The sequence below is a fragment of the Artemia franciscana genome, chromosome 17, assembly GCF_032884065.1.
Source record: "Artemia franciscana chromosome 17, ASM3288406v1, whole genome shotgun sequence".
NCBI lineage: Eukaryota > Metazoa > Arthropoda > Branchiopoda > Anostraca > Artemiidae > Artemia > Artemia franciscana.
In genome coordinates, this window is record NC_088879.1 from 37,357,429 (window position 1) to 37,380,834 (window position 23,406).

Below are 23,406 nucleotides of genomic sequence, written 5' to 3' on the forward strand. Positions count from 1 at the left end.
CAATATTTTTTTTAATGTGCGCTAACAACGTTTTATATTTTTGTAATGTGGCTTAGAAATCATTAAATGTTTTTATAATGCATCTTTGCAATCGTTTAATATTTTCATAATATGCTTAACAATAGTTTAGTATTTTTATAATATGCCCTACCCATCGTTTGATCTATTTATAATGCGAGTTAGCAGCTGTTTAATATATTTTTATAATGTGCCTTAACAATCGTTTGACTTTTTCACCATAGCCATATGTTACGATTCCAAGAGATTATTATTATGTAATAAAATCTGTCGCTTTACCATTTTATCCTGATTATCAATGTCAGCTTGATGCCTTAAATTTTTTGTATAAAACAACTTTTATATCTTTGACAATGTATTCTTAGCAGGAATTGAGACAGCCCCTATACAACGCTATTTTTCTGTAGACAGGCTTTTGTTCTGTGCAAGTCCAATATTAGGACCATTAGCAACGGTGTTTAATTTAAAAACACCGTAACAACTTCAGCCCCTGCCTTTCTTTCTGTCATTTGCAGTAGTAAAATCTTTTCCCCAGGTTGAACTACATACACGTTTGATATTGCCATTTAAACCACACAATATTCAAACAGTTCGTGGTAACGAACTGTAGTAAAGAGCAACCCAGCTCAATAGTAAACGAAAGTCTAAAAACCGAAATTTTGATGCTAAGAGATACATCAAAAGAATTGGATTTTCATGCTGCTTTTAAATATATATTTTTCATCAAATTTAGTCTTTGTCATCAAAACTTAAGGGCTTGAGAAAATTTGCCTTATTTTGGAAAATAGGAGGAAACACCCCCTAAAAGTCATAGAATCTTAATGAAAATCACACCATCGCATTCAGCGTAGCAGAGAATCCTATATCAAAAATTTCAACTCCAATCTACAAAAATGTGGAATTTTGTATTTTTTGCCACAGAACAGATCACGGGTGCGTGTTTATTTGTTTGTTTTTTTGTTGTTTTTTTCCCTAGGGGTCATTGTATCGACCGAATGGTCCTAGAATGTCACATGAAGGCTAATTCTAAAGGAAATGAAAAGTTTTAGTGCCCTTTTTAAGTGACCAAAAAAATTGGAGGGCACCTAGGCCCTCTCCCACACTCATTCTTTTCCTAAAGTCAGTGGATCAAAATTTTGAGATAGCCATTTTGTTCTGCATAGTCGAAAACCATAATAGCTATGTCTTTGGGGATGTCTTACTCCCTCAGAGTCCCTGGGGGAGGGGCTTCAAGTTACAAACTTCGACCAGTATTTACATACAGTAATGGTTATTGGAAAGTGTACAGACGTATTCAGTGGGATTTTTTTGGTTTGTGGGGGTGGGGTTGAGGGGAGGGGGCTATGTGGGAGGATCTTTCCTTGGAGGAATATGTCATGGGGGAAAAGAAATTCAATGAAAAGGGCGGAGGATTTTCTAGCATTACTATAAAAAAAACAATGAAATAATAAACATGAAAAACTTTTTTTCAATTGAAAGTAAGGAGTAGCATTAAAACTTAAAACGAACAGAGATCATTACGCATATGAGCGGTTCTAAAAATACTTTAGCATAAAGAGCGAGGTATTTAGGAGGAGATCGCTCTTTATGCTAAAGTATTTTTAGTAATTTCAACTATTTATTCTATGGCCTTTCTGACTCACGGGTCATTCTTAAAGAATTGGGACACAACTTAAGATTTAGAGTAAAGAGCGAGGTCTTAACGAGGGAAAAAAACCTCATATACATAATAAAAATATAAGAATATAAAAGTTTGTTATGTAGGTTAAATCTCAAGTTATGTATATTTTTTACTAATAAAAACATTCGTTAAAAATTAAAAGTTCGTCTGATCAAAACTAAGAGAAGGCTATTTAGCCAAAAAAATAATTAATATGCAAATTTCATTTTAATAATTTATGTGCGGAGAGCCAAAATCAAACATGCATTAATTCAAAAACGTTCAGAAAATAAATTAAAAAAACTAATTTTTTTAACTTGAAGTGAGGAGCGACATTAAAACTTAAAACGAGCAGAAATTACTCCGTACATAAAATGGGTTGTCCCCTCCGCAATCCCTCGCTCTTTACGCTAAAGTTTGACTCTTTGCCACAATTCTACTTTTTAAAACAATTAAAAACTTTAGCTTAAAAAGCGAGGCGTTGATGAGGGGACAACCCATTTCATATACGGGGTAATTTCTGTTCGTTTTAAGTTTTAATGTCACTCCTTACTTTCAGCTAATAAAACTAGTTTTTTTTATTTAATTAAACTTCAAGCGTAAGGAGTAGTCCCGCCTTTTTTGGAATAGAGACTTAAAAAACAACGATACAGAAATATTTTTTCGGGGGTGGGGGTCCAAAAATTGAAAAAGACATTAGAAAAAACTTTATATTCATTTTTGTTCCATTTTTACGTGTTTTGTGACGTTTAAGTTTTGTAAGTATTCCTCTCTTTTGTAAGTATAGGAATGACGCTATTAAAATACATTCTATATTTCAGAAGATATTATAGGGTCTATAAGCATTTTACAGGAAATAAAACATGAAGAAGACTTTTATTATTACTATCTTAAGTACTTAAATAGAACTTATTATTAACCAGGGCTGGGCATAAGGTCTCTAGCAATATTATTCAGAGCTTAAAAAATTCAACTCCATTTTATATTTACATTTTGTTATTTTTGAAATCTTTTTAGCATTTCTAGCAATTTACTTGCAAAATTTTTTTGTCCATTAGCTATAGCAACTACCAATAACTTATCCCCTTGATTATCACAAGCATTTGTTATAGCTAAGACCTCATCAAGTTTCATTTTTTCAAGTCGGCTGATCGATTAAACATTACCATTTTTATATCTCTAAACAGTTCTTCGATTAATTTTAGCAAATTAATAACTTTCTGATCCTTAGAAAGGTCAATAGGTAATTTCCCATCGTTGTTCTCAATATTATAAGTTGCATCTTGCTTTAATAAAGATCTTACAATTTCTAAGGAGCCGTTTTTAGCGGCAATGTGAAGAGATGTAGTACCACTAAAAGTAGTTTTAGCATTAATGAAGTCGTTTAATTTGTCACGACTGATATTCTCTAACAAAACATCAACAATATCCTTGTTACATCTGGAAGTAGCAATATGCAAAGATGTATTACCATTATTAGTTGTTTGATTAATATTAGCTCCATTTTTTATTAAGGTATTCACAATATCTAAGTCTCCATAGTCAACAGCAAAATGCAAAGTTGTTCTTCTATCAATATCTTTGCCATTCGGATCAACCCCATCTTTTAAAAGACGCTGAACAGTTTGTCTATCACCTTTACTAGCAGCAATGTTGATATCTTTTTGCCAATAACGGAGAATATCTGATGGTTCTTGACCATCAAGTTTCAATCTGAAATTAATCAGTTCGAACTTTTTTTAAATATCTAAAGTATTACGATTACTTGGTCCAAAAACAGCTCTGATTTGATGAAAACATTCACTGTAGACTTTAAGTGCTCCAATCCACTTACCTTGAGAAAATAGAATGTTTCCGATGTTGTACTGAGTACTTAAAGCTACTGGATGATTCTGTTGCATAACTTTTTTTGGATGCTTAAAACCTCTTAATAAGTATTCAAGGCTTGATGCTCTTTATTTTGTCTGAAGAGTACTCCAGCAATGCTATTTAGTGTTCTCAAGGTATCGGTATGATTAACACCGAAAATTATTTTTTTCTTTTCAAAAACCTCTTTATAGATTTTTAAGGACTCTTCTAATTTACCTTGTTTAGATAGTACCATTGCTATATTGTTTTTGGCACTAACAGTGATTGGATTGTTTTCACCTAGTGTATCTTTCCGCTTTTCAAAAACTGCATTGTTGATATTTAAGGCTTCTTCATATTTGTCAAGACCCCCCAATACTAAAGCCATAGGAAACATAGTATTTAAGGTATCTGAGTGATTTAACCCTTGCGCCTCTTTTTGTTTCTTATAGACTTCTTCAAAAATATCCAAAGATTTTTCATTTTTCCCCTGTCTATGCAGCACTAAAGCGACGAAGCTTCTTGTTCCTAAAGTATCCTTATTATCCGAACCAAGCATTTCACTTTGTTTCTGAAAAACATCTTCAAGCATATTTAACACTTCTTGATAAATTTCTTGTTTATATAGCACTTTGGCTATTTCTGTCTGAATATCTAATGTACCAGGATTGTCTGGTCTTAGAATTTCTTTTCTTCTTTCAAATACACTTTTCAAAATGCTTAAGGCTTTTTGGTAACTTCTTTGAAAAAGGAACTTTGAGGCTGTATTAATCTGAACAGATACTTCTTCTTGGAATATTTCCTTTAACTTTTGGACATCGGGAAAGTTACTCTGTATTGCAACAGTTACTAACTATTGGTTCCCTCTGTTGCGAGCACTCATAATTGCTTTTAATTTATCAATATTCATTATCTTGTTCGGGTCACAAATAACTTCAACATCATACTCTTTAACTTTTTTAAATGACTCACTTATTAAGTTGAAAAGGCTAGCTATATCCTTATCTACACATAAATCTGATGGTGTTTTGCCACTGTCAGAAACATCATTATATACTGCACCATAGGACAACAAAACTTTTACAATTCTTAAATGAGAAAATTTTGCTGCATAGTGTGAAGGTGTAGAATTCTTGCTACCATCCACACTGGGATTGGCCTTATTTTGTAAAAGGAGCTTGACAATTCCTTCATAGCCATTCCATGCAGCATAATGCAATGACGTCCCACTGTCAATATTTCTTGCATCAACGATGGCTCCTGCTTTGATAAATTTCTCAACTTCTGAAGACATATTCCGTCTTACAGATTGAATTAACTCTTCAGTTGATGCTAGTAAATTGATTACGTCTTTGCTGGTACTAATTTCTATAGGTTTTCTGGTAAGCTTATCAACCACATTGTAAATTGCGCCTTTTTCTAAATAAAACTTCAATAACGTCTTTATAACCAAAGTTGGCTGCAATATGCATAGGGCTTGAACCATTATTATCTTTGGCGTTAACATCAGCACCTTTAGATATCAAATACCTTATAACCTCTAAATGACCAGTAATTGCAGAATAATGTACTAATGTTTGATTGGCTGTGCCAGTGTCATTACTATGAAATGAGCCGCCTTAGAAGTTTATAAGAACCCGCTCTCCATAAGAACCACATATACCTCCAGGGAATAACTTAATACTCCTGTCCCCTGTCTCTGGAGGGGTGGTCGACCTTGGAGTTTTTGATATCTTACTTTTGATCAATTTCCAACAATTTGGTAATCTTTGAAATTTTCATCAGGTACATTTTGGAAACAAAGGGCATGGTGTAGGCTAGGTATACTCGATCAATTTTTGAATCTGTAAAAGATTCAATGTTGTTCGTCTCTCAAGTGCTTATCTAATGCTGTCTGGATGCGATGGAAAATAATCTGTGAGAACCGTTTCCCAGTGATTGTAATGAGACTGATTTCCCTCCAATTATCGCACTTCGATGCATCTCCTTTCTTGAAAAGCTTGATGAGTGTGTTTTTTTTCCATTCTCCTGGGTACTTTCTCTGATTTCCAGGTTCATGCAAAGAATCCAATCCACACTGTCATGCAAGCACCTAAAGAGGTTTTGATCATTTCTGCTGATATCTGGTTGCATCCTGGGGCTCAACTGTTCTCCATCTTGTGAGCGGCTTGAACTATTTCTTTGGTCTATGGCTCTTCTGTAATGATTAAAAGGTCCAAGAAAGGGGTTGTGGGGATGTCTGCTGTGTTCCGAACACAAAGTCTGTTGAGCACTTTTGCAAAATGTACAACCAGAACTTCAGAGACTTCATCGGGGCCTGTGACCATGTTTTTGTTTTCGTTCTTCACCGGTTTACCTCGTTTCCCAATGATTTCATTGGTAGTTTTTCAAACAGTTCTGGAATCGCTACGTTTCTCTGCTTCTTCTGGCTTAATTGTCTTCTGTTCTAGTTGGTCCCATTTATCTTCTCTTGCACTATTGTTCACTATCTTGTTTTGATGTCGGTATAAATTATTTCTCAAAACCTTATCGTAGTCATCTCCATCGTTTAAAATATGTTGTTTTAATTTTTGACGTTCTTCAGTGAGGATCCATGTCTTATTAGATAACAATTCATCTTTGTTTTTTTTTTGTGTTCAAGCGTTTCAAGTGCTGTCTCGCTATATGCTTCTATTAGGGTCTTCCAGAATGACTCCACAGTGGCTTCATTGTTGAAATCTAGGGCTAAGCTCTCAAACCTGTTTGTAAGCTGGATATTAAAGCTAACGAACTGTTGCGTATGAGTTTTTTTCTGAATTGCTGGTGGGCTTTTCTTCAGATTCTGACTTCTGTCTGGATTTAAGCTTGAGGGACTGTTTTGAAATAATCAAGGCATAGTCTGAGGTGATATCGACTCCTCTGTGGGGCTTACATCCTGGAGACTCGACTTCAATTTTTGTTATTCAGGATATGGTTTATGTAATTATGAGTTCAACCATCCGATGAGTTCTATGAGTATTTGTGTATATTTTTATATTGAAACAGAGCTCCAATTAGCTTACTCCCACCTTCAAACAAAATACATGTTTTTTGGCCAAATCAATGATATTTTAAAGTTTCAGCCAATTGACGTATTAACCATGTATGTAAATTATGCTTTTCGTTTATGACTTTCTCAAAATTTTGATCAGAAGTCATTTGGGGGAAAGGGCTTAAAATGAGGGCAAATTGCTCTGCAATCTTTTTGGTCACTTAACGAGGGGTGCTAGAACTTTTAATTTCGTTTAAATGAGGTATCTTCCGATGTTTTAGTACCATTGGTTCAACACCGTTATCCCAGGGAAAACAATAATAAAAACAATAAAAAAATTCTATATTTTTGTAGATAACAGCCTGAAACCCTTCCAATAGGGTTCTATGATATGTTGAATTTGATGGTGTTTTCATTACTGGGCACATATATTTCTCAGGAATGTTTTATGTTTGATTTACCCAGCACACTGCACTTTTTCCAAGTTCAAGTTCAAGTTAATACGTCAATTGGCTGAAACTTAAAATTTGATTGATTTGGCCAAAAAAATATGTATTTTTGTTTGAAGGTAGTAGTAAGCTATTTGGAGTAAATAATCAAAAACTTGGTTGTCCCTGATCGGTTTTAAACTTGCGGATTTTAACTGTAAAGGCCAAGAAAAACCTAATAGAAATAATAATAAAAGTCAGTAAATGGCCATTGTGCCCCAAAGCTGGTGCAAAAGAGGTGTATTGTTTTATTATTAACTCAAAAATAAAATATGTAAGTCGCAGGGCCAGGAAAACCCCAATGAGTAAGAAAACAAAATTTTGGCCACTCTGAATGACCCTGACTTGCAACCCATAGCCACTCTGACTTACAACCCATAACTTGTTGAGTCATGGAAAATATAATGTAGAAAAATTTATTTATTTTGGCGGCACTAATTACCTAAAAAGGGAGAAAGCACTTTTTTGTTTACTCTTTCTAACAAAAATATGTTTGTCCTTTTTTTACGGGGTCAGAATTGACAATATAAATAAATTTTTTTTTTGCATTTAGCTCCTCATTATTCAGAAATTTGCTGAAAGAGTTTTCAAAATATTCAAACCCCTTTCTTAGGAAGAAAAAATTAAATACCAACTTTAAAATCTTTTAAGAAGTTTTACTGGTTTTACTATAATTGCTATTGTATCAATATTAATCAATTATTAAGTTACCTTTAATTATGTAATTATTTAATATTGCAGTTAATAATCATTGTTAATTGTCATTGCTTAAGGATTTGTTTACTTATTGTTTTCTTTGCCTTTAATGTTTGAATGATAAACTTTACTAAGACTTGGCACATATGAAAAACTATGGGAGTCTGTTCGTGAAACAAACAAGGTAATATTAAAAATGTCTAAAGTTTTACTAAACAAGTTTTATTATTCATAAGTCATTCAAAAAGAAGCCGTCCTAATTAACTTAAGACTTTTAACGTTCATAAGAATAAGACTATTCATGCTGTCATTGACTGTGTTTTCATTTATAACAAGCATTGATTCTCAAAGATTTGCATCCTTACTTGACACAACTTGGTCGTGATTTCCGCCTTAAAATTTCCTCATACAGACCTTATTGGCAAATGAACTGTAAGATTTAGGGTTCACATACCTTATTAATAAGGTTTGACGTTAAACTCTATCCTTACTAGGTCTGACGTTAAACCTTATTAATAAGGTGTGACTTCAATCCTTTAAGACTACTCAATGCTACACATATAGTCAAGTGATGATGTTTGTGTTTATTTATGTGCATAATTTAGTTCCAGAAACTCTTAATGAGTTTTACTGTTTTAGAAGTTCTATTCATGAGGATGATACAACAAGATGTAATAACTTGGTTGTGGACATTTAAAACAGTCTAAGATCTAATTTTATTTTCCTGTATATTGGCCCTCTTGTTTGTATTTGGCTTCCTGCGAGCGTTAGGGTTGCTTAGTCCCTCCCACCGTTTTAAAAAGATTAAAAGAATATTTGTTGGGGAATAACTTTTTTTAGTTTTTTTATCTTGGGGGAGGGGGGATTGAAGTGGGTAATAGGCATAGATTGAGGAGTGAGTTGATGGGGTCGGGGTGTGTGGAGCTATATTCGGATGGTGGTTGTTACTGCGGCAGTGTTTGAGAGAAGGTGATTGTTTTTTTTTGTTTTTTTTTCATTGTTAATGTATTTTTGCAGGATTCTTCTTGGAACATTTATGTGGTTTTTTTTTATTATGATTATTAATTTAGGATAACCTTAAGAATGCTTATGTAGTTTATCTCTACGCGTTAGCAAATTTTAAATTCTTCTGTAGTATAGTTCTTTATATCTGTAGTAGTTTATATTTTTGTTTATTTTCTAAATAAAAGTCAAAACAGTCAAACATAGATAGGACTTTGTTTACAGAATTTATTAATACAATAGATAAAGGTATTTTACATGGATATTTCTCAAACAGTCACCACACCAAATTATAAACAAATAAACCCATTACAAACAATATACAAAACATCTATAGAGACTATAAATAATGTTATTTTAAACAAAAACTGCAAATAAAACACATTTTATTGCTCAAGGAAAATGGCTGTAAAATATATTGCATTAGTTTTAGTTTTGAAATTTTGATGAAAACATGCTTAAATATAAATATATTTAATAGTAAACCTCATATTGAAATTGAAAACTTATTTGAGCATGTATTATGTGCTCATTTCGAAGTCAAAGTCAAATAATTTCGAAGACAATAAAATAAAAAACATATAAAAGTGTTAGAGCCAGTAAGATTGAATGTAAAAGAAAAGTAAACGCAGTAAAAATAAAAAAAAGTAAAACAACAAAAATTAAACAGTAAAAAGGCAAAAAAGCCAAAAAAGCAAGGTATTTAAGCAATATCAAATATGCAATATGTAAGAAAAATAACTATAAGACAATTAAGAACTGAAGGAGTACTTAAACATCACACAATCAAGTGGCAAAAAAAAATTCCAAATGCGTTTTAGAATGTGGATTAAACCAGTTACTATGAAAAAAAACAAATCCTGAAAAAGAGACAAAATTTTAGTTATAATTTTTTACTATAGGAAATGTAATTACAGAATTCTCTTTTCAAATTTTAGACTAAAATTAACGGCCATGTAATAATTTGATCTAATGATTTGGATAAAGTTTTGTATAGCCCATGAAAAATAAATACATTTTTTTTTACTTTAAATGTGACATTTATAGCACTGGTTGTTTATATAAATGTGACATTTATAGCACTGGTTGGCACAAAAGCATGTAACACAATCGAGGAGCCAAATTACGTTTTTTGGCCCAAAACCAGAGGTATATAAACAGTATAAAAGGTACAACACGAATGAAAAACTGTGAGGAACATTTAAATATTACCTGTTCAAGTGCATAAGAAAAACTTATTCAAAAACTATTTATAAATGTAGGTTAAACAAGCTAGCATAAAAAAGTCAAAAACTGAAAAGTTTACTAAACTTTAGTTATTAGCTTTAGTTCGAAACTTGCAGGATTTTATTTAGTCTAATGAATTGGAGAAAGTTACTTATAATAGTTAATCAAAAACTAAATACGAGATACCATAATCCTGCTCTAAAGCTACTGCGAACTTAATAGACCCACAGAAACGGTTATATACCCACAGAGTTCTGTTCTGGTTCAAAATCAAGTATATTATACAAGATTTAGGGGAGATTTTGATATAACTACAGAAATGAATCAGCAATATAATAATTTTCATAGATTGTAATAAGATATTATTATTGGTTTTCCCATTAGTTGTCTTTTTTGACAATTAAATCATATTCCTGACGTAGCTTCAGCAACATTTAATTATTAGTTATGCGTCAGTTGTTTTTGTCAGTGTTTTCGTTTGAAAAAATATTTTGGTACTTGTATGATACAGTCCCAACCACTGAAACAATTTATCCGTTGACCGGTTTTATCGTTAGTTTCTTTCAACTTATCGTGAAGCAGGACAAAGAGAATTGACGGAATAGATAGGAAATACATAATTTGGCCTATATTTGAGATAAAAAATTTGAGATAAATTACATTAAAGTACTTATTTTTGGGACTGGTTGGAATTAAATAAGTTAGAAAACAATTCTCACTTAATAATATGTAGAATAATTGTGTACCTAACACTTTAAGCATGCAGAACCACTATACTTTATTCTACTCCTCACAATTTTGAGCCGATTTACAGCCCAAATTTATTTCCTAAGTGTTATATTTTTATCATATTAGGCAAGTTCATTAGAATGGACGCATGTTCAGTAGAATGGAACAGGTGGTACCTAGATGAAGAATATTAGGTCAGACCGATATCATAAAATACTTTTCTTTTGCTTGCTTGTTTTGAATCATACTTTCTTTGCTTGTTTTGTTTGAAAAATGCTCAAATTCATCAAATTTATTAAATTTGTTGGGAAATTAAAACAAGAAGTAGAATTTTGAGATTACAATCTCAATTCTTAAAATAGAAAATACCATTAATCATGGGTGAACATAGAGTCCCTGACAGTATTATCTGTATTCATATTTGATAAATTTTTTTTAGTATTATCTGCATTTTACTCAGCACATTTGTTTATTTATTAGTTATGGCAGTTAGAAATAATGGTAGTTGATTATTACGAAAATATGCTATAATTAAGACCTCAGGTTTTCTTGCTTCAAGCTTATTGATGGATTTAATATTAACTTTTCTATATAACTAAAATAACTTTTGTATATAAAAAAAATATAATCTTTAATTTTTATAATTTAATAATTTTTATAATTTTATAATTTTTATAATTTTATAATTTAATTGTATAATTTTTAAAAATTTATATTTTTTCTATATAAGAAAATAACTTTTTTATTATAACTAAAGAGCTCATCAATTAACTTCAGTATTTTAGCTTTTCGACCCTTAAAAAGATGAGTAGGTAGTTTTCCTTTTTTGTTCGTAGGATCACAAGTTGTACCGTGCTTTAATTAAGATTTTACAACAGTTATTTTTAGCAGCTGTGTAAATTTTTAGTAGTACCACTAATAGTAGTTTTAGCATTAATGAAGGTGTTTAATTTGTCAGGACTGATAAGCTCCAGCAAAAAATTAATAATTTTTTTTAACATTTGGAATTAACAGTTTGTAAGATAAGTAGGTAGGTAGGTAGATCATATTTTTATCCAGAATATGAACGTGAAAAAAAATGACACTACTAAAGCAAAGTCTACATTTGTTTTTTCGGTGATTTTTTGAAATAACGTCATGTCATATCCCACATTAACAATCGCTGTTCAAGCGCCCCTCTGTTGGTTGCCTGCTTTGTCATTAGCGTTTGGCAACTTGACTTGAAAACGTCAATCAAGTATAAAATAATGCTCGATCAAATACTTTAAATAGTTGGATATCAAATTTAACTTCATAGAAAACTATGGAAAATATCCCAGTATACCATCAATGCTTGTTTTTAATCAGAGTGAAACTTGTTTCCATTTTGTTAAGAACTTCACTGAACATTTATCTGTCGTTCCGCTGCGCCCCAGGATAACTCTATTATATTGTGTCTTTGAAGCAAGAAAATACACAAAATATTGTGTATTTTGTGCAGCATTTAGAAGTAGCAGCGTGAAAAGATTATTGCAATAGCTGCTTGATTGATATATTATTATATTATTATTATTATATTCTGTAAGATTATTATAATAACAGGTCCTTGATTAACAATAGCTTTATTTTTCAGCAATATAATTGAAATATCTAAGTCTTCACAGTAAACAGTGAGAAGCAACAGTTAACTTCCATAAATATCTCTATATTTGGGGTCGGCCCCTATGTTTTAAATGACACTAAATAATTTTTATTTCGTATATACTAGCAGCATTTTTTATTCCTTTCTGTGGATATTGGAGAACCCTTGATGGTTCTTACCTTCTAACTTCAATCTAGAATTTCTAACTTTTTCAAAATATCTAAGGTGACGGGGTCATTTGGTCCAAAAGTAGCTTCAATTTTATCAAAACATTCTCTGTAGACTTTTAGCGCGCTAGTCCATTTTCCTTGAGCAAAAAATGTATTTCCTATTTTATACTGAGTATTCAAAGTATCTCGATGATTTTTTGGTAAGACCTTTCTTCTAATACTTAAAACCTCTTGGTAAGTATTTAAGGCTTCACGATATTTCTCCTGTGCGAAAAGTACTTCAGCAATGATATTTAATGTTGTCAAGGTTTCTTCACCTGGAAAATTATTTCCTTTTTCCAAATTTTTATTCAATATTTTTAATGCCTCTTCCAATTTCCCTAGTTTACATAATATCATTCCTATAGTATATTCGACATGAAGAGTGAGAAAATGATCTGGACCTAAATTTTCATTATATTTCTCAAAAACTATCATATTAGTACTCATCGCTTCTTCATATTTTCCTAGCTCATATAATAGGAATGCCATTCGAAACTGAGTATCTAAAGTATCTGAATGATGTAACTCTAATATCTCTTTTTGTTTCTGGTGGACTTCTTGATAAATATCCAAAGCTTTTTCTTTTTCCCCCTGTCTATGTAATACTAAGGCGATGAGGCTTCTTGTGCTTAAAGTATCTTTATTATTCAAACCCAGAATTACACTTTGTTTCTGAACAACATCTTCAAGCATAGTTAACGCTTCTTGGCACATTCCTTGATTAAAAAGTAATTTGGCTATTTCTATCTGAATATCTAATGTACCAGGATTTTCTGATCCTAGAATTTCTTTTCTTTTCTCAAATATACTTCTGAAAATCTTTAAAGCTTCTTGGTAATTTCCTTTATCAGAGAACACCATAGCTGTTTTAATCTGATCCGATACGTCTACGTGGAATATTTGTTTCAACTGTTCAACTTCTGGAAAATTACATTGTATTGCGGCAGTTATTAATGTTTGGTTATCTCTGTTGCGAGCACTCATCACTGCCTTCACTGTACTAATATTCTTTATCTTGTGTAATTTCTTAATAACTTCAGAATCACAATCTTTAACTTTTTCAAATGATTCACTTATTAATTTAAATAATTGAGCTATATCTCTATCAACAGAGAAGTCTAAGGGTGTTTTGCCGCTTTCAGAACCGGCATTATATATTGCACCATGGGACAATAGGCATTTTACAATTTCTATTTGTGAAAATTTGGCTGCATAATGTAAAGGAGTATATTTCTTGTTAGCCACTACATTGGGATTGGCCTTGTTCTGTAAAAGTGTTTTCACAATTCCTTCATAGCCTTTCCACGCTGCATAATGTAATGACGTCGAACCGTCAATAGTTTTTTCAAATATCTTCACATCAACGATGGCGCCTGCCTTGATAAAATTCTCAGCTTCTGAAGGGCTATTACGTTTTACAGATCTAATTAACTTTTCAGTTGATTCTAATAAAATGATAACATCTTGGCTTTTAGTCATATTTATAGGCTTTAAATTATAATTATCCACACCACTATAACTTGCACCATGTTTTAATAATACTTCAACAATATCTTTATAACCATGAAAAGCAGCTCCATGTAGAGGGCTTTGGCCCAAAACATCGTTTGTGTTGATGTCAGCACCTTTTGCTATCAAATACTTAACAACTTCTAATTGATTTACATCTACAGCATAGTGCAATAATGTCCGATTTTCTGCATCAGAGACATCAATACCTAATCCTTTACTCAGAAAAAATTCTACAGTATCAATATGACCGCTTTTAGCAGCAACATGTATTGGTTTTCTCCCATCGTTTGTTTTAGCATTGATGTTTGAACCTTCACTCACAAGATATTTTACAATTTCTAAGTTGTTATACATTGAAGCTATATGCAGTACCGTCCATTCATCGTTACATTTCGCATTTATATCAACTTTATCATGATGGAGGAGCAATTTCACCACTTCAAAACGGCTGAGATCAACTGCCAACTCTAAAGGTGTTACCCCCTCATTGTTCTTAATAGTGGGGTTGGCCCCATTGCTCAGTAAGACTCTTACAACATTCGTGTGACCAGCTAATGTGGCTCTATGAAGAGGAGTGCGTCCTTCAGTATCAAAATAATCACCATTAGCATTTTTCTCTATCAACCCTTTAGTCCCTTCCTCATGGCCGTATTGTGCTGCCAAATATAATGGTGTAACGCCAAGATCAGTAACAGCATTAACAGAGGCCCCACTTACTATTAGAAGATTTATTATATCTGTATAACCATTTACAGCAGCAAAGTGTATCGGAGCAAGAGGATTATCTTCAGGATGTAGGATTTTACTAGGATTTACTTTAATAGGATTCATAGGATTTACTTTTTCTTTTGCTTTCAAGTCTATCACCACACTAGGCATACCACAAATTGCATTAATATTAGCTCCATTTGCAATAAGAACCTCAACAATTTCCTTGTGGTTCTTCTTAATTGCAGAGATCAATGGTGTTACGTTGTTACACTTTATATTAACATTAGCCCCATTTGCGACTAGAATTTCAACAATTTCTTTATTACATAAATCAATAGCGGAATGTAACGGTGTCTTTTCTGTACTTTCAGTAAAAACATACTTATTAACTTCAGCTTTATTTTTTATTAAAAGGTAAACAGCCTCTTTATGACCACCTAAGACAGCTGTATCTAATGGTGCAATTCCACATTTAGCTTTAGCATTTACGTCAGCTTTATTTTCTATTAGAAGAACAATGGCATTTGAATTTCCATTACAAGCAGCGACATGTAACGGTGTCATTCCATTATTATCCTGAGCATTTACATCAGCTTTATTTTGCAAGAGAATATCAACGACATCTTTGGAAGCGCTCCAAGCAGCCAAATGCAGTGCTGTTCTACCGTCAGGGCACTGAACTCGAACATCAGCTTTACTAATTATCAAGAGTTCAATAATATCTCGATGACCATTCGAAGCAGCATAACTTAATGGTGTTCTATTATAATTGGATTTAGCATTTATTTCTGCTCCATGTTCTATCAAAAATTTGGCAATTGTCTTTTGGCCAGTCCATGCTGCATAGTGTAATGGCGTTTCATTATTTGTATCTCTAGCAAAAATATTAACCCCAACTTCAAGCAGGGCAGCAACTATTCTGACTTGACCGCTTGCAACTGCAAAATGCAGTGGAGTTACACCAGCCACAGTGGAAATACTAGCATTTGCATTATTTTGTAGTAAAATCGATACAATTTTCTCATGTCCATGTTTTGCTGCACAGTGTAAAGGAGTATTATTATTTTTTTCAACAGCGTTTACATTAGCTCCATTCTCAAGTAAAACATTGACTATCTGCTCCTGATGATTTCCTGATGCATGATGTAATGGGGTACAATTTTGGATATCCACCGCATTTACATTTGCTCCGTTTTGAATTAAAACTTTCACTACTTTAAGATGACCTCTAAATGCGGCGAAATGTAATGGCGTAAAAGCTCTGCCACTTTTAGCATTAATTTCTGCATTACTTTTAATTAAATAATCTACTAGCCCCAAATGACCTCTTTCAGCAGATATATGCAATGACGTCAAGCCATTCGTAGTCTCATTATTGTCAACATTTGTTTCTTTTCTTAGCAAAATCCTAACAACATCAATATGATTGTTAGCTACTGCATAGTGTAATGGTGAATTACCACCATTATCTATGATATCAGTCTTAGCATTTTTTTTCAGTAAAGCTTCAACAGCTCCTTTGTGACCATTTTTAGCTGCAACATGTAGTGCCGTTCTACCATTGTTGTCTGGATCATCAAAATTTACTTTTGTTTCCCTTAAAAAGAATTCCACAATATTTTCCCTTCCATTTGCAGCAGCAATATGAAGTGCACTTTGACCATTTATATTTTTGGTATTTACCCCTATCTTTTGACCAGTGACAAATTTTATAACTTCAAGACCAGGTCCATAAGCAGCAAAATGCAATGCTGTCGATGAGTTAATACTTTTAGCATTAATGTCTGCTCCTTTTCTGAGACAGCTCTTTAAGTGTTCAAGATTTCCTTCTTTCAACGCTAAGAACATTGTTTCTTGATTTGTAATAATAGTCAGATTTTGATCAAATTTATTTTTCAGTTTTGGAGGATTGTCTTTTATCGACTTGCTAAAACTTATGTTACTTTTTCTTCTATCGTCTGTAATAAGTTTTTTAGCTATCAAAATAACTGTTAATAAGGGATCAGATGACATCAGATCAATTATATCATTATAGTGGGCTAAATGATTCCGCAAACACTTTCCAGTTAATAAAGGAGTTTTTTCACCTGAAAAAAATAAATTGTTTTCAAGATGATTTTCTGATCTAGTTAAAATAGACAAAATATCAAGAAAAATCATTTCTATGACTCCTTGTAACTTTTTATCTCTTTTGTAGGAAGGGAGCTTTTCTGTTAAGTTACCACATAATTCATTATTTCTTAAAATACTTTTCAGTTCAGACAACTTAAGTTCCAGTAAATTATTATATTTTTCTTCAGTTATATTGTAATCCTTCCTTTGTTTATATTTATTTATAAATAAACTTTTATCATTCAGTTTATTTCTTAATTCTTCAACCCATTTAATGTCACTTGTTCCACAGTCGACTGCATGATAAATCTGATATGCAAATTTTTCTACTTCGCTTTTCTTTTCTTCTGGTATTCTCAATAGAGCAATGTGACAAATTTTCATTGATAGTAGGAAAATTTCCTTACGATTATGCGAGTCTATTTGGAAAGGAATATTGTTTAGTATTTCCTTAGCATAAAACTTCAGTCCTTCAACATCAGTAAGGTCAAACAGAATTTTGTTTAAATTAACAAATAGGCTCTTCAATAATATAATCGCCCTAGAAGAATCAGTTCTGGTTTTTGTTGACTTCATTTTCGCAAGATTAATAATAATGTCTATTTCATCGAAAAGTCGTTTTTCATGATTCGTCTTGTCAGCTATAGCATACCTTAATTGTTGAACAAGATTTTCGAGTTTGTCATCTTCCATCAGCTTTAAACTTTCTCCAGTAATTTCATTTAATTCGACGCTGCTAAACATTCCAGAAACTTCTCTTAGGTCATCCAGACTTTTACAACTGGAAATTTTATCTAGCAGTTTTCTGATAATTCGCATTTTACTGTTGTGAAGAATATCAGTAATTACATCAAAAATTCCTTTAAGATCCTTTTGAATACCCTCAAAAAAAATTTCATTTGTATTTTTCTCAATCTCCATTCTCTTTGAGAGCGAGTAGGCATGTGACAAGGAATTACGTAAATCTACGATGACTTTTCTAGTGTTTCTTGGTAACGATTGAAGAATAAGCTCACTTGTTGTCGTAGATAACTTAGGAGATTCGAGAGTATTTTTTAAATGTTCACCAGTAACTTGTAAGACCCTAGAAATAATTAATTTCCCTTCACGTTGATTAAGATAAACAGATGATGCTAATTTTATAATATCACTGATTTTCTGCAAAGAATGAATATCTCTAATTTGTTGATAATCGCTATACAGTTCTCCAAATTCAGGAGAATTGCTAACGATCTCTGTGACAACTTGCCCTCGATTTAAGTTTGGGAGTTTAATAAGTTTTTCGATATTAACGGATACTAAATTATCTTTTTCCTCTTTAAGTTTCTCAGCAAAATATTTTAGGTGATTAAGTATTTTATTTCTATTCAGTGTGACATTACAGTACAAATTAATTTCTTGATGTTTTATTTGAGAGGAAATAAAAGTGATTAAACAAAATTCTATTTCTTCCCAAGGCAGTTTATTGTAGGTACATTTCAACTGTCGCTTTAATATATTTATATTTTGTGTAATAAACTTTGCTATAAATAAAAACTTCCCATCTATTTCTTCTCCGTTGCAGTACTCTGTTCTTAACACACTTATACTTTGAAGTAATAACTCAATCCTCTCTCTTATACTATTGAGATTACTCTTCATATTTTTATCTTGTTCAAAAGAGTTAAAGCTAAAACGGAAGTCTATTAACTTATCCTCAACAAAAATTTTTATCTTATCTGATAATACAACATTCTTAAGTTTTAATTCTTCGTAAGCTTGAGAAAGAATTTCATTAAGTTCCATCAGATGCACAGCAAAGTAATTGCCAGGCCATTTATTAATGAGTGTGTCTAGAAGCTCCACATTACCAGATCGTAAAGCGTAATAGAAGGCATTGTGGCAGGCTTCATCCTCATCACTTGGCGATATCACAGTTTCTCTTGTGCCATAATATAAGTTACTCAGAATTTTACCATTACTGCTAAGTAGATATTTCAGAATGTTTACCCTATTATTTTCACAAGCTAATATAATTAAATTGGTGCCCTCAACAGAGTTGTCAGCATTGATTAGCTCCCTCGTTCTTTTTAGGTCTCCTTGACGAACAGCATCAACTAAACGGTAGTTTTTGTGAAGCATTTTTACTCTAGTCCACGACTTCAGCTGGCAGAATATTCACTTCCATTAATTTAATAAGACTACTGTCCTTGAATTGAATTGTCTTTTTACCTTTAATTTCGCTGATAATAGTTGGGATTATGACCTGTTTCAACCTTATCACTTGGAAATTTTGTGGTTTCTCTTATAAATAGAGAGGAATTATTATGAATTTTACCATTACGCCTAAGTAGGTATTCAAAAATGTCCACCTTATTATGTTCACAAGCTAAAATAACTAAATTTGTACTCTCAACAGTATTTTTATCATTGATTAGCTCCTTTGTTCTTTCTAGGTCTCCTTTACGAACAGTATCAAATAAACAGTAGTTTTTGCGAAGAATTGTTATTCTAGTCCGTGGCCTCAGCTTTCAGAATATTCACTTCTAATTTAATAAGACTACTGTCCTTGAATTGAATCTTCTTCATACGATTAATTTCGTCTGAAATCCTCTAGAAAGAAAAACCGAGTGCATAATATATAAATACATTGAAAAACTACAATAATTCCAATGTTTTATCATTGCACACATTTAATGCATGCAATGTTGCCTGTGCTAGTAGATTTTATCAAATTATTCTGCATTTAAGAAAAGACATGCGCTTCATTGCTGATTTAAAATCAGTAATTGCACTACCAGCCAAACAAAGTGAATCAGGAGATAGGTATGTGAGAAACACCAACCATTGGTCAGCATGAGAAAAAAATCTTAAAGTTTTAAAATTTAGAATATAGACAAATTATTCAAAATTTTTTAAATCGAAAATTAAACAAAATTTAAACAACTAATGAACATTGAATTTTATCATTTGTCATCATTCTGAATTTCGAATAAGCCATAAATTTGATAGCTGATTTGAAATCGAGAACGGTTATTCAACATTTTCAAACAAATAAAGTTGTAACGTTTATTACCTTTATACCATTAGCTCCAAAAATAAAAGTCAATTTTGATGATATTGCAACAATTAGTAAGGTTTTAACATTTAAAATGTAGACTGATTTTACATTTTACTTTTCAAATCAGCCATAAATTTAATGGCTAATTTAAAATGGACATGGATTATTCAACATTTTCTAAAAATTACAGTTATAATATATATTAGCTTTAGACCATCAGCTCCAGAAATTAAAGTCAATTTCTATAATATTGCACCAACCAATGAGTAACAGTATTTTGTAAATAAATAAAAAAAAATTGATCCAATAAAATATTTTCCATTTCAAGGACACCATGGGTACCCCTTATATCAAAAATGTGCATATGCAATATTCCATGAAAAGCCAAACTCCTAAGCAGAAGTTCTTAAAAAATATTCGATGGGATGCTGGACTAATTAAAAAGGAGCAGTGGAATGCCTAAAATATTTCAAGAATGTTTAAGACTATTAAGTTGAAACTTTTAAACAGAACAGAAAGGTTTAAAATTCAGAAATTTTAGGAGATGTCAAGAGAGATATTAGGATAAATTAACATAAATATTATTTATTTCATTCCATTTATTTCAAGTTGCAGAAATTCCTTTGGAAATTATATTGAGTAAAGTAAGATACAATATTAAGATAATCTTATTCTAAGTAAAAAATTAAATTAGATCTAAGTTAGAAATTAAATTAGAATCTGATGTATTATTTCTTTAGTAAAAAACTGAACACTGTAAAAATAAGTATTATTTTCATCAGTAATAAGGCTTTGGTAATACAAAACGGCCAGATATGGATTTTAAAAATCACTGAAAAATGTATTTTTATTATAAATTGTGGTTAGCAACATATAAAATGTTGGTAAAAACGTCGTATTAATGGGGATGACAGACCAATTTTAAAATTGGCAACATTTGATTTGTTATTAGAAGAACATGATGATGAATTTAGTACATATACGTTAGTGACTCTACTGATCGTTATTACAGTCCATATTGTCTATATATTTAGGGCCTTTCTTAATTTTTTTATTTACCTGTCGAATGTCGAACCTGTTCTTATTTGATACTTTTATTTATACGATTTTTGAAACAATTGTATTATAAAGTCTTTCGAAGAAGGTCAAAATTCTCCTCGCAAAATATGGTCTTTAATTAATTCTTTTATAAAAAAAGAAAGGAAGTCTAAGTTTCCTGAATTTATTAGTTTAAAAGATGAATCGACTACTAATAAATTGGAGAAAGTGGCTGATATTTTGAATGCTTATTTTGCTAAAATAGGAGAGAAAATTGTTTCATCATTAATGAACCAGTTTGATTCACGTAATAATAAACATTTTTCTTCATACCTTCCATCTCTTCAAAGTGAATTTTTACTTTGAAATATTGTCTGCAATAATATTACCATTACAGAATATAATTAATCTTTCATTTAAAACTGGAGTTTTCCAGTCTGCTTTTAAAGAAGCGCGGATAGTTCTGCTTCGCAAAGGGGACTCCTGAAAATCCATCATATTACCACCCTATTTCTATTTTGTCAGCATTTTCTAAAATGTTTGAGAAAGCAATTTATAAGAGGCTTTATGACTTTCTTAAATCGTCTAATTTCTTCACAAATTCCCAGTTTGGTTTCCGGTCTGGAGACAATAATGAAAATGCTATCGTTGGTCTCATCCAATACATTCATGAATGCTTAGATAGAGGTGAAATTCCAGCAGCAATATTTTAGATTTTAAAAAAAGCATTCGATACAATATACCATTGTATTCTTTTTCGTAAATTGGATAATTGTGGTGTGCGTGGACCGGCGTTGGATCTGGTTAAATCTTATCTAGATAAGAAAAAGCAACGATTAGATGGAGGCAATTTCCTCTCTTCACCTGTATCTCACTCTTCGAAGGTTGGGCTACCTCTGGACTTTGTCCTGGGTCCTCTGCTTTTTTAAATTTATATAAATGATTTTGTCAGCGCTTTTACATTCCCGTGTCTCAATACACATTTTGCTGATGATACGGCAGTTTCAATTTCTGAAAAGAATGACGAGGAGTTGGAGGCAAAACTGAATACAGCATTTTCTAATTTTAAATCAAATTTTAGTTCTTGTTCTAATTCTAGTTCTTTTAGTTCTAGTTCTTCAAATTTTATTGCTTTGAATGTATCAAAAACTAATTTCATAATTTACGGCAGAAAGTCAATATCTGCCCTCGTATTACCCGAGTTACTTCTTCAAAGTATCTATTATCAATATCTCAGGTGAAAATTATAAAGTTCCTTGGGCTTGTGATTGACGAAACCTTATCTCTTATAACACGAATTCAAAATATACGCTTAAAGATTTCAAGATATGTTGGTTTAATGCGAAGGTTGAAGCTTTGTTTGCCGTACTCTGCTTTACGAAGTATTTATTTTGCTCTGATAAAGAATAATATTAATTATTGTTCTCTAGTATATTTATCTACATTTAAAAGCCATATTAAACCAATGCAGATTTTACAAAATAAAGCCCTAAGAATCCTTAAACTTTTTATTCCATCACCTATTGAACTTCTAAATAAGTCTTCTACGGCATTTTTATATACTTATCTAGATATACTTCCAGTTTCTCAACAATTTGCTTTTGGAGCAATTCTTTTAAAATTCCATTACGACATTGATAAATTGCCGCCATATTAACTCAATCAAAGTTTGTTCTCCCAATCACAAGATTTACATAATTGTAACACTCGACAAGAAAGAGTATCTACATTGACAAGTATAATACTGAGAAATCTAAATTCGCTCCGTTTGTGTCAATAGCTCGGTGCTGGGATGCTCACAAGGCTCTTATTGATAAATTTTCCTCTATCCATTTAATAAAAAGGAAACTTAAATTTCATTTAGTTGAGGATTATTTTTAATTAAGTATCTTTTTAGTAAGGCAAAGTTATTTGTATCGTTTGTTGCTCTGGGTGATTATGGGGCTCTCAGCTATCTTCCAGTATTAATTTATATTTAATAATATTGAAATTTTCAATTTCTTAAATAGTATTGAAAGATCCTAAGCTAGCTGCTACTTTCATATTATTGTTGTGTTATTGTATCTTTGCCGTCATGTCTATCTTTGTATTGTAGTGTATGTTGTTATTGTATCTTTGTCTAGGCCTAGTTTTTCGAGCTTGTCTCCCAATGGGCCTATGTCATATTTATACATGTATGTGTGATTAATAAATAAATGAACTTGAACTTGAACTTATTTCAACATATTAAAAAGGTAGTGCGGTAATGTAAAAAAACGCATTGAATAATTGAATCCTAAAACAAGTGGAAAATACTATAAAAACTAAAGTCAAACTTAAAACTAACAAAAACTACTACATACAAGAGTTTGGGCCCCAGCCAACTGAAAACCATTCAAAGTCTAGTGTCATTTGCATTTTATGAAAAACAATATATATCCAAATGAATCAAGAATTGACGAAATTACCTGGACTAAATATCCATTATATTCTAAATATTCAA

At 31.7% G+C, this 23,406-nt stretch overlaps 2 protein-coding genes across 2 annotated transcripts; both read right to left on the reverse strand.

Annotated features, from left to right (window-relative positions):
• Positions 1-2,808: 2,808 nt before the first annotated feature.
• Positions 2,809-4,118, reverse strand: LOC136037569 (histone-lysine N-methyltransferase EHMT1-like). Its single transcript, XM_065720291.1, has 2 exons — positions 3,751-4,118; positions 2,809-3,391 (listed from the first exon to the last, which is right to left on the reverse strand). The coding sequence occupies exons 1-2, from the start codon at positions 4,116-4,118 to the stop codon at positions 2,809-2,811; spliced, it is 951 nt and encodes a 316-aa protein (XP_065576363.1).
• A 799-nt stretch (positions 4,119-4,917) lies between these two features.
• On the reverse strand, positions 4,918-18,967 carry LOC136037570 (uncharacterized). The gene is made up of 2 exons (XM_065720292.1): positions 12,489-18,967; positions 4,918-5,128 (listed from the first exon to the last, which is right to left on the reverse strand). The coding sequence occupies exons 1-2, from the start codon at positions 18,965-18,967 to the stop codon at positions 4,918-4,920; spliced, it is 6,690 nt and encodes a 2,229-aa protein (XP_065576364.1).
• Positions 18,968-23,406: the final 4,439 nt, after the last annotated feature.